Source organism: Mytilus galloprovincialis, chromosome 7 (genome assembly GCF_965363235.1).
Source record: "Mytilus galloprovincialis chromosome 7, xbMytGall1.hap1.1, whole genome shotgun sequence".
Taxonomy (NCBI): Eukaryota; Metazoa; Mollusca; class Bivalvia; order Mytilida; family Mytilidae; genus Mytilus; species Mytilus galloprovincialis.
Window position 1 is genome coordinate 64,511,113 of NC_134844.1, and position 20,351 is coordinate 64,531,463.

A 20,351-nucleotide genomic window follows, 5' to 3' on the forward strand; every position below is an offset into this window, starting at 1 on the left:
ACTATTTCTGTGAAATTACTACATTACTGGATAGCGAAAACCTAAGTCTATTGTATAATTTGTTATGCTTGTTTTAAAAAACAAATGCATTCAATTTAATATAGTTGTTAAGCTCATGATACATAGAATTTTTTTCTGCCACAGTGTTCTTTTTTTGTTACAGGTAAAAGAGTTTAAAAGAAAATTTGGTCACTAAACTTTTACATTGACTTCTATCTGCATATAGATTGAGTAAATAAATAAACCAAAAACGCACGATATAGCTTCTTATCAATAAAGAATATACTTTATTTGTTTAATATTAATAGATATTATAACTGAACCCTAAGCAATGCAGAAAGGTGGTACATAGAAATATCAGGCGTCTGTCATCTATGTGGTCCGAGAACACAATTAATTCGTAGTGCATTTCTTTTAGAACATAAATGAAAATTAAAAAAATCCCACCTGCGCTTTCTCAATGAAATTTTTACAGTGTGTTGTACTACTTTTGGGACAAATTATATCAAAATTATAGAAAACTTCATCGCCTCTAACTCAAAATATGGACAATTTTGTGTTTAGGGTGTCTTGGAATCTTTTGACAGCTTCCGAAGTGCTAATTTTTAACCTTTTTCAGCTGGACCAAATCACTACTTTCTTGTAAAATTCTGGACCAAAATATTTTTACAGTCTAATTTCAGCCCCTACTTACAATTTGAGGCATTAAACATGGAGAAATCAATTTGGAAGGGGTATAAAAATTATTGACAAGTAACCCACTGTTAACAAAAGAGACTATATTCGTGAACAACGAAAATCAAGGGACGACAATTGTGGTCTCGGACCATGTGTCCTCTTGGTCTTGTAATCGATTTTTAAACATGTCCCCCTTGGAAACAATAATGATACAAAAAAAAATGTAAACGTTCTCATGCTATCACAACATCTCAAAATTTCAATCCTGGTATATATGATGAGCTTGTTTATATAAGCAATGTCTCGGACGAGTTCTTAAAGTTATGTCCTTTTTAGGGTACAATTATTTTGAAAGTCGTATTGTAAGCGCACTAAAGCGTACATTTGTAAATTATTATAAATTAGGAAATGTATATCAAAGGTTAAAATCTGAAACTGACGTTTGAAACGAATCCCGATTAACAATTCTTACAGATAATATGTCTCTTCAAAGAACACTCATGAATCCATTCATTGTAGATTTTTTTTATGAAATTCAGAGTAAAGCTTTATATTTACAAGACCTTGGACGATTTCAGACATCTGTGTTCAATCTGGTGAAAATTCAGAGCTGGCGTGTCCAAGGTTTGCTTACAGGGATCTGAAAACGCTTCATTCTACTTTCTCTTTTAAAAACTTTTCGGGATCATCTGGCTTTGTCAGATTAATACATCTTAAAAAAATTGGATCCTGATATTTCATTGGCTGATGTAATAATTACCATAACAGAAAGGAAAACGGAGTGTTGTCAGATCCTTGTAAGCAAAGCTTAGACATGGGACCTGTATTTCAAATCAGATTGATATGTGTCGATAATGTTTTCTTACAGGAGTTCTGCCCCTCGAAAATTGAAATTCTGTAGAAAATTGCATTTTTAGGGATCCCATGCCCTGATCTGTCGGACACCTTTTTTTTATGTCGAAAGTAAAATAACAAAAATAACAAACTCCCAGGAAAATTCAAAAGGGAAAGTTCCTAATCAAATGGTAAAATCAAAAGCTCAAACACATCAAACTAATTGATGACAACTGTCATATTCCTGACTTGGTACAGGCATTTTCTTATGTAGAAAATGGTGGATTAAACCTGGTTTCATATCTAGCTAACCTCTCACTTGTATGACAGTCGCTTAAAATTCCATTATATTGACAACGATATGTGAACAAAACAAACAGACATAATCTGTAAAAATTTCAAAATAGGGGTACAACATTGTGTTATAATCTTAATCACTATAAAATATGTAACAAAAAAACACAAAAAGGCATAAAGACAAAGCACATGAGCAAAAATTAAAAACAAGAATACAAAAATTTGCAGTGATGAGTTGTAAGGTTAAAGTGATTTTTTAATCTGTCAGAAACATTCTTCCTTTTTGCGAAACTTTATAATTCTACTGGGGTTATGCTTAACTAGATCTGCGATGTATGCATTTTTTTTATTATATCCCTTGAACATAAAATATATCAGGCGGCTGGGAACGTGGATATGCTATTTTTTTATTTCGATTTATTCATGTCCGAAGTTTCAATAAACAATTTTTAGCGGACATAAATTTTTAAATTAAAAAAGGTCAAAATCGAAAAAGGTAAAACCAAAAAAATATATTATAATTGCGAAATGTCTAAGATAAACATTGTATGTACATTGTTTATTGTTATCTTATACATTTCATGGTATGGGAAATATGATCGTTTACATAAGACTCATCAGTGATGCTCAAATCAAAACAGTTAAACGACCAAATCAAGTATGAAGTTGAAAGCATTGATGATCCAAAATGTCGTACCTTATTATATCACATTTAAGAAACATAGCATTTTTGAATATGTCGAAAAAAAACGTTATTTAATCGTTGACATACACATTCCAAAGTATGTGCGCAAGGAATTGATATTAAAACTTGACGATGTATTTCAATGGAATGCATGCCCAACATTTTCATAAATATTTCCTTACAAAAATACACAAGACTACATGACGAAGTTCGTCTTTATTTTTGCGTTAAAAAGATTAGAGAATAATGGGGTGTTAAAAATATAAAGAATAAGCTAAAACCATGAGAAAAAATTCTAAAAATAAAGAATAAACAAATAAACAACAACCTATCCAGACATTCCTGTATGACAAACAACAGCCACTAACGTGATTCGTGACTTGAAACAGGCGAGGTTATTCATATATATCTCAACCTTTAAATGTAGCCCAATGGAATAAACAATACGTTCATGTAAACATAAATTCAGTACAGTCATGAGAAAAGGACATAAATCGATGATAACGGCCGTATAAAACAACATGTAATAGATACCAAAAGCTCACGTAAAATAATACAGTACCTCACTATATCCTATCAAAGAATGATCACAGTAACCTGTTAAAAAAACGTTAGAATCTTTTCTAGTTTTCATGATTAAAACTCCTATAAGCAGTCGCCTGACTATTCCAGTTATTGACTTGAAACTTTATACAGCAAATAATCAACTGTGATTTATAGACTTTGGCTCTTCCTTTTTCGTTTAAATAGTATATAAACTTTCTTGACCTTAAATTTGTCTTGTAAGCTAAGTTTTCTTCTTGTCACTTATTAATTAGACCGGACTTGTTTCTAGATCTTGTCTAGATGATAATTTTTATACTTGAATTTTCTTTCTGTCTACTAGTTTTGAAGATGATAGCAAACAATAACAACTGCGAAATTTGCTTAGAATTGAAATATTCAGAGGCAATAACCACCAAATGAGTTGCCATATTTCTTTGAAACTTTCAATGTCAATGTATCTTATCTCGCTAATCATTTTCACCTGGTTATTTGACTGGTTAAGATTTTGAGATACAAGGCAAACCTAGCACGTGGTTTTCACCGGAAAACGTTTTGTTTGTTGTATCCAGAAATAATGAAATAGACGAAAACATGTATGAAAAAGCAAAGTCGAAGAAATTTAAAAATATGCAGAATGATTACGTTTATTTTTAATACACCCCTATCTAACATGTAGATTAAATTTGAACATTCCAGCATTTATCAATTTCAAATCAGTCACTTTATTGATAACCTTCTTGATAAATCAGGTGGTCGGGAATGAATATTGAATATTGCAAGGTAATTTTTAAAGATTCAATCGATACTTCCTATATTAATTCTTTAGTTACGTTTTCTATTCTTTCAAATATACGTATGATCTAAATTCGTGAAATTTGTAAAAGTTTATAATTTTATGGTTCGTTCTGGGCTGGGACTCAATATTTATTTATCTTCCTTTATGTTATGTACCTGTTATAGGACAAAATATTATCTGTATTTATAATGTCTTAGATTTGATTAGTACTATACCAATTCTAGAAGCTAAATATATATATTATATATATGTACATGTTCATGTCAAGAAACGATACTGTATTTGGTGTATATAACTCTGCTATCAATAAACAAGTAAATTGGCTCACAGACCCCCCCCCCCCCCCCGAAAAATAAAAAAAAAGTTGAAATGGCGTAGGTATAACCATTTAACATATTAGTTCAACCGATTTTTTTCCTTTTTTTTCCTTTTTGTTAAAAGAAAATAAGGAATAAGAAAATAAGAAATAAGTATTTCATGTATAAAATTGTACTGTTTCATGCGATTCCGTTTGGTGTGTAATAATTTGATAATTAAATGTTTTGTCTAAACAATTTACAAGAAATATATCAACATAATCCAACTAACACTACAATTTATAATTTTAATTAGAGGGAACCTCTGACATGTGACTGTTCCCACTCGCCTTACAAGTACAGCCCCTCTGGTCATGTTATTACTGGGAATGATCATCTAAACATAATTCAACATGAAAATCCCCGAAAGGTGATTTCTCGTGGTCCCAAGTTTAGAGAACCCCAACACATCAATTGGAACCATAACTTCAAAATAATTATAGATTCCATTGAGGACTACGCCAGGTCATGGGCTAAACGAGAAGAAGTTCAACTGGACACTTTGTCACAATGGGTCAAAACAATCAGGTCTCTGATAAAACGTCGCATTCATAAGTTGAAATACTGTGTAAATGATCGACCTGGGTCCATTTTCAGTGGCAGAGAGGCTGTAAAATGTCTATCATCTCTTCAAGATAAGTATGTTGTTCTTCCTGCGGACAAAGCTTCAAATAATATTGTCTTTATATGTAAATCGTATTACTACGATTAGGAATAAATGAGCACTCAGGTAATCCCACATACAAAAGCATATCATTTGACAAGGATGAGATTTCGGCGAATCATAAGTCCTTCATAGCTTCTATGAACATTGCATTGAACAACAAATCGGAGGACTTACCTTGTTTGTATTGGATACCTAAACTTCACAAAATTCCGTACAAACAACGGTACATTGCCGGCTCATCTGCATGTTCTACTAAAGAATTGTCCATTAGATTGACTAAAATTCTGTCCGCAGTTAAAGAGGGTCTTCAGATATACTGTGAAACTGTTTACTCGCGTAGTGGTATTAACCATATGTGGATTCTTAAAAACTCTAAAGAACTTCTGGATAATTTTAAATCTCGGTCTTTTTCTGAAATTAGTTCTATCAAAACTTTTGATTTTTTAAACTTGTATACAACCATTCCCCATGTGAAATTGAAAAACCGTCTAAAAGAAATAATCCACAATGCTTTTCATCATAAAAATGGTAGCATACGCTATAAATTTATCACTTTGGGATACCATAAGGCATATTTTGTTAATAAGGAACAAAAGGGTAAAATATACTACACAGAGGAACAAGTGATCAGTATGCTGGAGTTTCTTATTGACAACATATTTGTTGAATTTGGAGGTAGACTTTTTCAACAAATTGTCGGCATTCCTATGGAAACGAACTATGCGCCTCTCCTTGTCGACCTCTTCTTATTTTCATATGAATCAGAGTTCCTTCAGACACTTGTCAAAAACAAGAAGATCAAAGAAGCCTGGTTATTTAATTTCACTTTCAGATATATTGATGATGTTCTTTCCATTAACAATCCGAACTTTTCTGATTGGGTTCCATTAATATACCCACCAGAACTAGAAATTAAAGAGACAACAGACACGGCTTCCTCCGCCTCATTTTTAGACTTTTACCTCGAATTTGACATACACAGTCATCTCAGTACCAGAATTTATGAAAAACGAGACGATTTTAATTTTGAAATTATCAATTTTCCCCACCTTAGTAGTAATATACCAACTTCACCTGCATATGGAATATACATTGTCACGTAAAGTAGATATAACAAAAAAAACAGACTTAACAGTAAAAGTAATAATAATAAATAAAATAATTGTGCGGTTCAAAGTATGACGGGATACATAAGTACAGAGTCATGTCAAATGTATATCATAAAAAAACAGACTTAACAGAAAAAGTAGTATTAATGAATAAAATAGTTTTGTCATTCAAAGTATGACAAGATCCGTAAGTAAAAGTTATATTAATAAATGAAATAATTTTGTCGTTCAAAGTATGAAGTTTTACATAAGCACAGACTCACATCAAATGAATATCTCAAAAAACTGACTTAACAGTAAAAGTAATATTAATAAAGACAAATAAAAGAATACTATAACACGTAATTAAGAAGATAACCAACGTCAGTACGCAAAATCTATACTTCAAGACCATCTTGTATTATTTGTGAAGTTGATATGGAATATTTATCAACAAGTTCTTGGTAGCTTCCGATGAACTTTTTTAGAAAAAGGATGAGACGTTCTTTGACATACCCCTGGTTCATTAACTTTCTGTTCAGACACTGGTGACGTTTTACAAAGTCTGAATAGGAGCTGAAAGGTCTTGAATACCGAATAAGTTGGCTCTGCATTTATGTATGCCGTCATACTTTGAACGACAAAATTATTTTATGTCTTCCTGTGCGAATTTCAAACGCGCAATTTTACACCAGTAATGAAAACCTTCCATCCTTTATTGGTAGACTTTAAATAGATAAAGAAAATCGTATAAGATAGGCAAAATGAGGATGTTAAATTTCATGTATGCCTTTTTGTGCTTCTTCGTTACATTTGTTGTTTTTATAGTGATTACGATGATAACATAATGTTGACTGCTGTACCCCTATTTTTGACATTTTCACTCTTTGAGTATGTTTGTTTTGATCACACATCGTTGACAATGTAATGGAATTTGATGCGACTGTCATATAAGTGAGAGGTTTAGCTAGCTATAAAACCAGGTTCAATCCACCATTTTCTACATTAGAAAATGCCTGTACCAAGTCAGGAATATGACAGTTGTTATCCATTCGTTTGATGTGTTTGGACTTTTGATTTTGCCTTTTGATTTTGGACTTTCCTTTTTGAATTTTCCTCGGAGTTCAGTATTTTTGTGCTTTTAATTTTTATATGATCAATGGAAATGACTGAGTTGTTTTAGTCAACAGTCATGATTAATTAGAATGTATCCTCTAACTCAATATGATAAATAGCTGCACGTTTCAAACGAACAATTGATGTTTGTAAAACCTAAAGATAATGTACTTTATGTTTAAAGCAAATCGAAACTGAATTTCTTGATTTGATATAAATTTCAATTACCCTATTTTACAATTGCGATTATTTGACTATTGGAACGGTTTCCATTTGGGAATATGTACTGTTGATTGATTGATTATTGGTGTTAAACGCCACTTTCACCACTCGGCTAACTTATAGCGGTCAGTTTTTATTTGTAAAGGAGACCGGAGTTCCCGGTTATAACCAACGACCTCCGACGGGCAAAATAAATTAAGCCATGCAGGTTGATGTTGGTGGTTGATAGGGTGCTGTTGTTTTAAACTTTTACATAAAACTATTGTTATGACTGATCTTTTTTTATATTAATTTTAAGCTTGTGTTTAATGGCGACGTCATTTCAAAACTGTGGTGTATGTGAACTCCGTCACATCACAAATCCATCCATTGTCTGGTGTACAGAATGTGACGAGGGACTATGTACAGAATGCCAGGAACATCATAGTTTATCTAAGGCATCTAGGAGGCACAGTGTGATACCGATTACCGGTTACCAGAAATTACCAACTAATCTTCTGAAAGTTACTCAGTACTGTAGCAAACACAATGAAAAGTATCAAATTTATTGCCAGATGCATGAAAGTCCCTGCTGCAGCAAGTGTATTGTTGAGGACCATAAAGATTGCCAGGATATCGTCAATTTAGATGACGTCATTCATAATGTCAAAACCTCCAATGCCCTACTCGAGATAGAGGACACATTAGTTGAAGCAGCAGAAAATATACAGAAAATTCGCCAGCACCAACAGGACAATCTGTCGACTTTATATGAAAAGAGAAAGGAAATTGAAAATGAAATAAAGAATATTAGAATAAAGATCAACAGTCATCTCGATAAACTACAAGAAGATTTATTGAAACAACTCTATTCGATCGAAGAAAAAGAAAACTTGAAAATTTGTCAGTTATTGTCAAAATTAGAACACAAAGAAAAAGAAATAAAAGAATACCAAAGAAATATTATGAACATCAAGCAACAAGCAACAGACCTTCAAGTGTTTCTTTCCATGAAGCAAATAAAAGAAGGCGTCTATAGCAAAGGTATATTTCTGCACTCGATTATAGAAGGCGAGGAGGGACATTGTTTTTCATATGAGATCAACCCCTCTATCCAGAATATCATGTCCGATATCGAAAGTTTCGGAGAGGTGAATATTGAAGCTAAACATTGCGATATAGTTCTGACCAAAAAAAAGGCCAAACAAGCCCAAGTGATGGTACCACAATTAACCGTTCAATCAAGATCCATTAGAAATATAAAGCTAACGATACACAAGATCATTAACACTAAAGAAAATGTCTTCAGCTGTTGCATACTACCTGATGATAGAACGGTGTTTACTTTCTTCATTGAATCGACAGTAAAGGTATTCAACAATAAAGGATTAAAAGGCTTTAAGGTGAAGATGCCGTGTGAACCTTTTGATATAGTGTACATCAGTCAGGATAATACATTGGCTGTTACATCTGGAGGTTCAGAGAAAAATTGTATTACCATTATAGACTTGGCGAGAAAAAAAATCAGGAAGATAATTACACTGGATTCGCATAATTATGGAATAGCACTGAAAGATAATCGATTGATTTATTCCGGTTACGACAAAGGTATATGCATGATCAATATGTACGACGAGTCAACGCGTGACATACATGACATAGTTAAAGATGCAATGCCAAGTGAAAGTTACATTGCAACATTAAGGGACAATATATATTATACTAACAACGTCACAAACGTTGTAACGTGCTGTAATCTAAAAGGTGAAATACAATGGACATTCCAAAATGAAAGCGTTCTGAAGAGTCCTCGGGGTATAGATGTAGATAGTGATGGTAATGTGTACGTGGTAGGGATATTGTCAAACAATGTTGTAGTTATCTCCCCTGACGGACAACTACATAGTGAAATATTGACAGCAGCAGATGGTCTAAATAGACCTTCCTCGCTTCATTATAGTGAACCAAGGAACCAGTTGCTAGTTGCAGGCTACAATGACAAGGCTCATTTGTTTGATTTTATTTGAGGTCTTTCTTTGCAATATTTTGAATTAATGGGTTTCCGAAACATGTTTCGTTTATTTTGTCAGCTATAAAATATTAAGTGATTGTTTGAAAAACAATATTATGCATTCAATTATTGTATTTATTGAGCTTTGTACTACATAGACACGATGAGCCGGATTTTTAATGTGACCGATCACAAGGTAACCGACCTTATGGAGACATGTCACCCTTCAAGTACACATAATTCTGACTCCGAGCAGACTTCATATTTCAATGAATGTAATCTATGAATTACTGGTAAATGTTTAAGTCAGGGATTTCGTTACCACAAATTACTTTAAACCTTTACTAAATTCTTCCATAGATATAAAGATTAGTTTTGAAGTTTGGTTGTTCTTGATGAAAACTTAATTCAAACGGGATAGCACCCGCTCATTTGTACGGAGATGTTGTATATCGAGCCCGGAAACTTGGAAACGATCCGGGTAAACTTATTGATCCTTTGATAATCTCATTCTAAAATGTTATTAATTCAACACTGTAGTATTTCAATATTGTTTTTATTTGTATTTATACTGATTTTGTTATCAGTAAATTGAGATCAAACTTTAAATATTATTTGTATATATATGCACACCATGGCTCTACAATCTGCCGATACCTTTATCTTGTCATTGCACAAGGTCATGTTTTTCTCAGACTGTTTATGACGTCTTCACACTTAAACCATTGGAGGTTGCATGCGTACTGATTGATATTTTTGTCTTAGATAAAATTTATAATGGAAAGTGCCAAGAGGCAACAACCCGACCAAAGGACAGAAAAACAGCAGAATGCCACCAATGGGTCTTAAACACGGCGAAAAAATCCCACACCCAGGGTCGGGCTTCAGCTGTTCCCCAAACAAAAAGTGTACTAGTTCAGTGAATGTGCATAATTTTTTTCATTAGTTGTTTTTGGCTTTAAATTAGCTGTCAATAAATGCAAGTACTCTGAGATATGTACTTATTGTTTTTCTGTTGTTGATGTCTAAGTAACCGTCCAGGTCCACTCTGTGTTTTTTGTATTTCTATGTGTATCCATCTGATAAGTTAAGCCTTTTTCAACTTATTTTCATAGTTTGTTCTTATGTTGTACTGTTACACCACTGTCCCAGGTTAGGGAAGGGTTGGCGCCTTCAAATGAGTTTAACCCCGCCACATTCTGTATGTGCCTGTCCCAAGTCAGGAGCATGTAATTCAGTGGTTGTCTTTTGTTGCTCAGTGTGTAATATATTTGTTTTTCGTTCATTATTTTGTACATAAATTAGGCCGTTAGTTTTCCCGTTTGAACTGTTTTACACTTGTCATTTTGGGGGCTTTTATAGCTGACTATGCGTTATGTTGTTCCGTTCCATTACGTTTAGTGCCTTATCTGGATGACTATTGGTATTTGTGGAACTGAACGGGTCAAAGCAAACTTTACATATTTGATGTATTTTTTATTTATCTTCGTTTTTTGTGTACTTAATCATTATTTGTTACATGTTGTGCCATAATTAAGTATGGATGTATTCCTTAACAGAGAAATTTCACAGATGTGAAAGTACATATATGATACCAATCGATTTTGAAAATTTCTGACCTGTCATTCCAGAGTTATCGGACTTTGGACCATCAAATAAATTAAGGGTAATAGTTTATAAGTTATGCAATAAATCTTTTATGATGCAGCATATAGCAATGTTAGAGAAGGCAAAATTAAGCATTATTCCGATATTGAATACCCGGTGGAATAATCCTAGTTTTACAAGTATATACAATTTTTATCATGTCTCGAGGCTTTCATACACATTGGTGACCATATATCTACTGTTTTTCATGCTGACCAATATGACCTTATCCAAATTACAAGGAAACAATATGAACCGATATTTGTTAGCTAATGCACGGCTGAAAATCTAGATCGTGCACCTAAAGTGTTCCTCTACTAATTTTAAGTTCTAGTGCCTATCCGAAAACAAATGTTTTTACTAGAGTGGAATAGTAGCTTTCCTTTGGTGTATTTGGCAAAGCCTTTCCTATTTTTAGGTCCTCAATGCGTCTCAGCTTTGCACTTTATTTGGTCTTGTAACTATATAACCAAAAAAGTTGTAGCTTTTCAATATCTTTACTAAGGTGGAATAGTAGCTTTCCTTGAGTGTATTTGGCAAAGCCTTTCCTATTTTTAGGTCCTCAATGCGCTTCAGCTTTGCATTTTGTTTGGTCTTGTAACCATGTAACAAAAAAATTGTAGCTTCTCAAAATCTTTAACATTATAAATAAATATTTAATACATACACTATCATGGTAAGCCATTCACAGCTGCTCAAATTTCCCTGGACTAATAAAATCTTTAGTTGAAAAATACAGAATCTATTTTTCATTAATTATTTTTTGAACAAATAAATCGTCATATCAATAATCACTGATAGAATTGACAAATCTAATATATTTTTGATATTTTCCTTTCTAAATATAGACGTCAAAATTAAACTCATTAAAGTAAGAATCAGTTGTTGACGCATTGTATGATGAACCATTCTGATTGGTCCAGAATATTTAAGGAAAACTATCAGATACACAATTTATAAATTGGAGATAGCCGTATGTTGATATTGATGATTTATGGTAAACCTAGAACAAATGTGAAATATATGAAAATAAGAAAATATATATATTTATAAACATAAATGTTAACCTGATAATTATGTTTGAGCTTTCTTAAAGTTCAGCACTACTTTATTTAAGGAAAAGGTTTCTGTGGGTAAGCATATACCAAAGTCGCATCAGTATCTATCCCAGATAAATCATATGGGTCTTAGAAAATTGTTTAATTCCAAGTGTTTTTGTTTGATAGAGAACATTAATGTTCCTAAATAGCAATCCTGAGCTGTTTTTATAGGATGGCACGGCAACTGACTCTCGGAAAGTTTTTTCAGCATAAAAACAGAAATATAGATTCTTACACTGCAACAAGTGTATTACGGTATTTCTCCACTCGAGACAGTTAAATTTTATTATTTAAAGCGCGAGGCTTGCCGAGCCCTTTAAATAATAAAATTTAACTGTCGAGAGTGGAGAAATATCGTAATACACGAGTTATAGTGTCGGAATCTGTTTCTCTAATGCTTTTTATCGTTCTTTTTCAAAGATTTTCAGAAAATTGTGCTCTTTATATGCGACGTCATCAGGCAAGGTCGCCTTTTTTCATGACGTCACAATAGGAAAATTGAGAAGAAAACAAAACATTTTGACGTCATAATCAAATTTCGACTAATCATTTGCCGAGAACAGATTTTTCACTAGTGAGGAGAAATATTTTTCTCACACCGGTCAGGAAATGTGAAAATAGCACAAAAATTAGAGAAAGCTATTTCTACATTGTTTTATGTCTGTTAATGCTATTATAGAAATATCTTAAGTAAGTACAAAATTTCGGCAAATTGTTGTCTCTTTCAGATAAGATTGATATGATAGTCACTTGCCCTTAAAAAAACGAATGTCGAACCTTGCATTTGCCAATTTGGAGCTTTTTCTTCTTATCAGAAAATGCAAGATGGTCGTCACCGTGGAACACAGTTGAACATAGAACCCTCTGAGAAAAAAACTTAGAAAATGCTCATAAAATATCTGGTGGGGGCACAACCAATACATAATTTCTGTAGAGAAAACACTGTCAAGCATACTAACAAAAATTTAACAATTACTATCCACACTGATCTGTGTCCACACTTGTTACATTTGAATAAAATGCATTTCTTGCCATTAAATCTTTCATTGCAAAAAGTATATATATGTAAGAAAGATTAGAGTTATCCCTCTTTATATTAGACATTATGTTTATGATAGTGATGTTATCAACCAATAAGTCGTGTAAGAATGCATTTAAGTTATCATATTATTTATCTGTATTTGCTTTGATTTATATACCTGTGTTTTGCCACTGTGATTAGGTTTATAAAAAAAATAATTTGAATTTGAATTTATACCCGAGTCAAACTTTTAGGTTCGTGAAACAATAAATAATGATATGACAGTATATTACCTTTCTAACGTCACAATACCCAAATTGCACCTATTTAGCAAACATAGCAGCGAAAATCTTACAAGTTATCTTAGATACTAAACAATTCGTTTTTTTTTTTTTTATTATAATTTGACATTATGCTCGTCTTTCAAGTAAGTAAATATATCTAAATATTCACAAAACTTTCAACAGATGGTGTATTCACTGGGTAAAGTAAAATCTACGGAAACGTCGCCATGCGATATCCACAAAACGTCATCTTTTAAAAAAAAAAAAAAATATGTAACGAGCACCCATTTTTTAAAAAAATGAATAGTTAGCATGGACTAATGTCAAATTGATCGAAATATTTGAAGAAAAAAAACAACATGATCTGTGATTCGATTTTTAAGGTTGTGAATTTAAGCATGAATGCAATTTGGGTCCTCTTCATTACAAAATCATGGAAAGTTTTGTTTGGGTCATAAATAAATGTAGGTGAAAAAACTGTCAAAATAAGTGCAATTTGGGTACCATCACGTTATATATGTATGTCAATTAAAAAGCAACTAACGGTACGGTGCGAACACGGGTAAATTTATAAGTCGATACAATCATCTTAGTCGCTATAAGACACATACCCAACTTTGGACCTATGTTGTAGGCCTTCCGAGAATATAGCTTCCTTTATCTTTAGGTCCAGCAAGCCGTAGGCCAGTGCCTTTCACTTGCGACTAGTGTGACAATACGATCCCAACCAAAAAGATGTGGTTGATCTCATGTGCTCCGGAAGGGTAAGCGCATATCAATACCACTTTCCCCGGTTACCTAAGGGCATCGGTTACCTCAGGGCCTACATTAGCGGACCTTTCTTCCACCTGCATATCATGCGCCTTGATGAATTACCATTATCAAATCAATATCAATCCTTTTGTGATTATCTTTTTGAGAGCCTCACATGTATATAATATAGCCTATATTGCGATTTAAATTAAAACGCGATTCCTTAGACGTACAACCCGTTTCTCGCTTATCGTTCCACTGTAAAACTAAAATACTATTTGTTATTGTAATGCAATAAAATTGAGAATGGAAATGAGGATTGTGCCAAAGAGACAACAACCCGACCAAAGAGCAGACAACAGCCGAATGCCAACAATGGGTCTTTTTTCTGTTTACTCCTTTACTATATCAATACCATACTGTTTGTCAGGTTTTTGTATCCCCATTCATCGCAAAAATGGTAAAGTATAACAAACAAATTAAAAATGCGGACTTTTAAATTGTAGCAGGTAAAAGCTTTTACCTCAAATTAACAAATCTAACTTGAATATTCTGCTTGACTTTCCAAAATCTATTTTTTTTAAACCATGCAAACATTTGTATTTTATTTTGTCGTTACACAAGTTAGGTGTGATCTATTTTTGTTACTTATTTCATTATTATAAAAAAAAAAATGCAGAAAGATTCAAATAAAAGAATAATAAAAAGTGTGTGGATTAACGAAAAGGACTCTTGACAATCCGATAAGACATACCAGACTTTCAAAAAGTATCTTGTTGGCTTCAATAAATAAATAAACAATAAATTTGTATCTGTGAAAATTTATTGTATTTCGTCTTTCTACTGGGAATGATTGTCATCAGATTTTAAACGTTTAATGTTACCTCAGTTCTTCGATTTTTAGGCATGATTAAATTAATTGGCGCTATTTTCTTATTATTTTCTAGCTTGATCGTCTTAACATTGTTCCCTAGCTAATTTGCTAGCTAGCTTGAAACGTCTTATTTTTAACTATAGCTTGATACGTCTTATTTTTTCTACATTATAGATATAGTAAAATGCAAACATCGTTAAAAAAAATATCAGGGAAAACAGTCCGCATAGTTAAATTGTTGGGAAGTGGACTCCATCCGTAAAATATTCAGTATGCCGTAGGAATATACAAATATGAACAATAATACTGTAAAACTTGTCAAAAACAGCCGGGTACCAGTCTTATGTAACAGGCAGACGAAAAGCGCGCAAATATCCGCATGCCGTACATCACGTTATTTCGCGTATTTTCACATAATAAACAACGGTGCCAGCCTAAATAAATATGTCTCAAGATTATTCACACAAACGTGTGCAACAAGACTCTGAATACGGCGGTAAGTGCATTTGGCCAATTTGAGAACTAACTTATTTGAAGGAATTAAGTACGAAATTTGGCATTCTTTACCTGGTCCCGGAACTATGGGTTCATATTTTAGCCCTTACTTTTAGATTCTGTTTTTTTTTGTTTTGTTTTTCTTTTTTTTTCTTTATTATTTTTTTTTTTAAAGAGCCACTTACAAAGTACAAATGAAAATTACATTAAAATTTAGTGATTATAATTTTACAAGAGAAGATTATTTACATGTGAAATTACCCTGTCATCACGACAAAGTAAATTAAAAAACGACCTAACAATGGTCTGATCTGTCACATACATGTATGAGAATATGGACAGGGTTAAAAACAAATAAAGAAGAATTGACCAATACTACAGAAAAATAGGCAAAATAAATATAATAATGGCATGTTACCATATATAAGATAGAGAGTAATGGTCAAGAATAGAAGAAAGATGAGAAAAATAACTTAAAATACACAAATCAAGAATTAATCACATACATGTATCTCAGTGAGTTGCAATAAGAAAAAGACCAGCACTGCATGGTCTCGGTGTTTATTATTTTATATACTGTGACAACTACAATCAGTACATTGCAAATAATATTTCCCGCAAACATCTATCAAAGTCTGAGATTTAGAGCTCATTTAATTTATGTCCGAGTATTCTTATTTTTATTTTTTTATTATTTTTTTTTTGGGGGGGGGGGGGCTGAAAAGGGGGGGGGGGGATTATTTGACCTAACAGTTGTCTTGCCGATCTTAATAATGACGTTATTACTATAATTTGTTGTATCCATTGATGACAAATAGTTTATATCAAAGTGGTGTACTTCGAACATAATTATACCTACGTATTGCATTTCAGCGGAAGAACCAACCAGCCATGACGAGACATGCGAGACAAACATACCATACTTTAGAGTGCAAGATGAAATTGAGTATCAGTAAGTTACTTTATGTAAAGAAGGTAGGGAGTAATCCACCATCTTGAATATCAAAGCAAAGCACCGTAATCACGTGGTTTAAAAAATTACCGAAAAGAGGCGAAAGATAACAAAGTGGCTTTCAAAATCATCAACTTCCGAAGCAAGGTTGTCGGCTCTCCGGACATTCCCGAAGTCCTGCGTTTAACACATTGCCGAGTTTATGAGCTTCGGTCCTTGCTTGGAAGTTGCAAAATCATAAGTCGAAAATAATAAGGTGATAACTGTTGCTCCGGAAGGGTAAGTATATCTTGCTCCATATTGGCATATATATGGCATCATTTACTGAAATTGAGGTCTTTTGAAATAATATACTCGAAATACTTTGTTAAAAAACTAACAAGAAAATAAGAACGGAGGCCCCGATTTTATCTTTTGGTTGTCTGAAAGCAAATTCCGAGATCTATTTCTATGAATGGTTGAAAATCATATCAGCAATTTTCTCTTCTTATCATATACCATTGCATTACATTTTCCATATTGGTTAAAAATGTCATAATCATTGGAAAATAAACCAATGACTTGGCGTCATTTTCATTTTGGGGTATGAACAATGAAATTAACCATTGGTCTTCAGATTAGTACGTTTATTTTTCTTGAATTTCAATTCATTCCAGACTTCTCTTGCATTGGAAAAAGCTATGTGAGGAAAATGTTCAAGACATTAACAAGGAAATAGAACTTATTCGCCAGGGAGAAAACAGGCTCGTCGAGTTAACAAAAAAAGACAGCAAAGTTTATCCTCGCTATCGAGCTAAAATAAAGCAGCTTCAAAATTATAAAAGTGACGTTGAAACCCTTGCCAAGAAATTCCCAAATTGTATACAGAGGGACTGTAACGTGTTTATTCCACTCAGTAGACAAAAATGTCTTAACAAACTGTACTGCTGCCTACGAAAACGCTTTAGAAAAACACGAAAAAATGAAAAGTTCGACTTGACTACCGACATTCGAAGACGCTTTGGAGACTCTTTCGAAAAAACCGTCTTTTCCGAAATGAAGCGGAAATACTTTCGGAAATATTTCCGAAAGTTGGGAATTGAAACGGAACAGTTGACACCAGCATTAATGGCGACGTATAAGAAACACCGTGCGAAGACCATCAAAATCGTTATTTATGATCGCATTTTTGCTTTTAAGCATATGTTAGGAGTCCCACTATTGAGCCGAATAAACGAAATTCAAGAAATTATAAGACCTCGTTCATCACTGTCATTGCTTACACGCAGTCGCAGACTTTCAACAAATATTCTCAGAAAGACTTACACCGTTTCCAAATCCGGATTAATAAGTAAACCTGATTGCGATATGACTAATATTGAACGTTCGGAAAAGTCACCAGCTTCCAAAAGTCTTGAAGTTAACAGGCATCCACCTAATACAATAATCGATTATTTTGTAAACAGGAAATTAACTCCGTACGAAAGTTGTGCCGAATCCGCGGAGAATTCCGACCCTGGTTTGCAGAACGAAACTTCAATGACGAAAAGCTTTAGTCGCTCTTTGTCTGCTCAAGACGACACTAATGGTAAACAGAAAGTTTCAGAAGAAAAATACAACGGTGATTACTGTACGCGTAGTAAACAAATTCAGCCAGAATATCCTTTTGGTCCTGTTTCTATTATAGAAAACAGACCATTTACAACATTCGTCGGCAAAACTGAGCCAAAATGTCCTGCTAAATCAGAACCCATTGCCAGGAACAATAGTTTTACGCAGAATGATTCATCCAAGTTAGACAGTTCTTGCAATACAGCAGTTGTTGCAGTTGATATTGATTCCCTACCAAAGCAACAAAACAAACCAATAATCCATATACCTCAAGCCGAATCAACCATATTGGAAAATCCCTGTTCGCTGACCTCATACACTGACAACACTAGCAGTTTTATTAAACGACCAACCCAGAACCTCATAGAAATTCCTTGTCGATCGACGTCTGTTGAAATTGACACTTCTTTTGCAAGTCAAACACAAACCAAGCCGGAATTTCTGAGTCTCTCAACGCATGAAATTGACAATTCAATACAATTGAAAAATGCTGACCACAAGATGTCTGACGATCATTGCCTTGTTGAAAACTCAACCAATCATGAGACCTCAGCTACATTGGACACTCGTCTTATAACCGATTGGGGAAAACTTAAAGATCGGAAATCTGCTACTATTGTAATTTCTGAAAATCCTACTGAGCAAATCAAACCGGAGGGTAACTGTCGTCTGCTTTTTCCACGTGGTGCTCCGCTACCTAGAATATCGTCGACTCCCAGTCAGAAAATCACAGAAGAAATTCATTGTAAGATTGAAGGTCATGCAATAACGAAAAGGCCACAATCAGGTCTGGAAGCCAAATGTAATAAAAATTATGTTTCATCTTTGTTGAAAATAACACGGGAGCTGCCTCCCATGGTTAATACCCAAAAAGTCATGATAAAACCAGTCAAAACTTATTGTAAACAACGCGGAATCGATCTCGAAACTTCACATATTGAAAATAAACCGTCAAAAGACCACATTGTGCATAAGAATCGTACGAAGACAAAACCAAATAGTCCAGTCAAAAGGGTTGGAAGAATCTCCCGCACTCCTCATCATGTCGACATCATGTACAGTGCTGAGGAAAAAGATGATGGTACCATTCGAGAAACGTCTAATCGTCCATTACCTCCGATAAAAGACCAAAAACAAACTACACAAAAGTGGAATGACTGAAAAATATTTCATTATTTCATATGGATTGTTTTATACCTAAAATCTATGAGACTATCATTCACGAAATAAATAATTGAAATAAAGGTAAATACTTATCATTGTAGAAAATAAATCTACCATCGGTTTGAATGAAAACCAACTATTTTCTCTATAGAACAAATGTTTGAGATGATGATGTCGAAGTCGACCGGACGTAGTGACGATGATGAAGTCGACATCGCGACGACGATAATGACGATGACAACAAGAAAATGACGAAAAATGTGATGACAATGACGATGACTACGATGATGATGTGCTTTCTTGAAGCATTTTTCGGGATAAGATCACACGTATTGCAAAGGCTCCTTAAAAATACACTAGTAGATGATACTTCAACTTGAGTTATAAATTTAACCTCAGGACCGGATCCCGCATTTTTTGAAAGAGGGGGTTACAAGTCAACCCAGGATAACTGAATCTATCCATAATTATTTCTTATTCAACGTTAGTAAAGTTCTCTATCATTTCCCGGGTTTATCTTCTTTTTTTATTTCATTTTTGATTTTGTTTGTTTATGTAACACTTCTTCTGATTTGCTAATTTGTCTATCAGATAATGTTCACCACATTTAATTTATGTCATTTCTTCAATATAGATATACAACACTTTCAGCTAGAATATATAAAACAAAATAATGAATTAATCATCCGTAAAAGCTTTTTTCCGATAACTATAGCAAACTTTGAGACAGAATCTTGAAAATCTTAATTCATTAATATTTTCCTTAAGGTAAACAATGACCACATAATTACAGTTTAGAAATAAATGACTAACGGACAGAAATATTGGTCAAGGTAACATTCATGTTTAATGTTTTATTTTTACAAATTGTCTGCCAAACAAAAATGTTCATATTAAATGTGAGTGGATGGTCGTACAAGGAGTTTCTTCAAAAGAGAGGTTAAACTGTATTCAATTTTTTTTTTAATAAAATGTGTGACAAAATAATACACTTGGTTTGAATGTTGGCATTCGAGGAAGACACCGTTTTATTCCATCGTCTGTTTATCCAGACGTACCCACATGTGCCTGCGAATTGACCCTCCTATTTCTGACATTTTATTTTTGTGTCTTGTACTATTTTTAGAAAACATTCTTTTAAATAATAACTTCTTTTCACTTATTTAATGTGTTCTTCCGGTTATCCATGCGATTAC

At 33.3% G+C, this 20,351-nt stretch overlaps 1 protein-coding gene and 1 long non-coding RNA gene across 2 annotated transcripts; both read left to right on the top strand.

The window, feature by feature from the left end:
- Positions 1-3,773: 3,773 nt before the first annotated feature.
- LOC143083478 (uncharacterized) lies at positions 3,774-10,269 on the top strand. Its single transcript, XM_076259739.1, has 2 exons — positions 3,774-3,820; positions 7,584-10,269. Exon 2 carries the CDS (start codon positions 7,594-7,596, stop codon positions 9,289-9,291), a length of 1,698 nt encoding a protein of 565 aa, XP_076115854.1. The 5' UTR covers positions 3,774-3,820; positions 7,584-7,593; the 3' UTR covers positions 9,292-10,269.
- A 5,038-nt stretch (positions 10,270-15,307) lies between these two features.
- LOC143083480 (uncharacterized) lies at positions 15,308-19,235 on the top strand. Its single transcript, XR_012980728.1, has 3 exons — positions 15,308-15,450; positions 16,323-16,401; positions 17,058-19,235. It is a non-coding gene; the product is annotated as an uncharacterized LOC143083480 (long non-coding RNA).
- Positions 19,236-20,351: the final 1,116 nt, after the last annotated feature.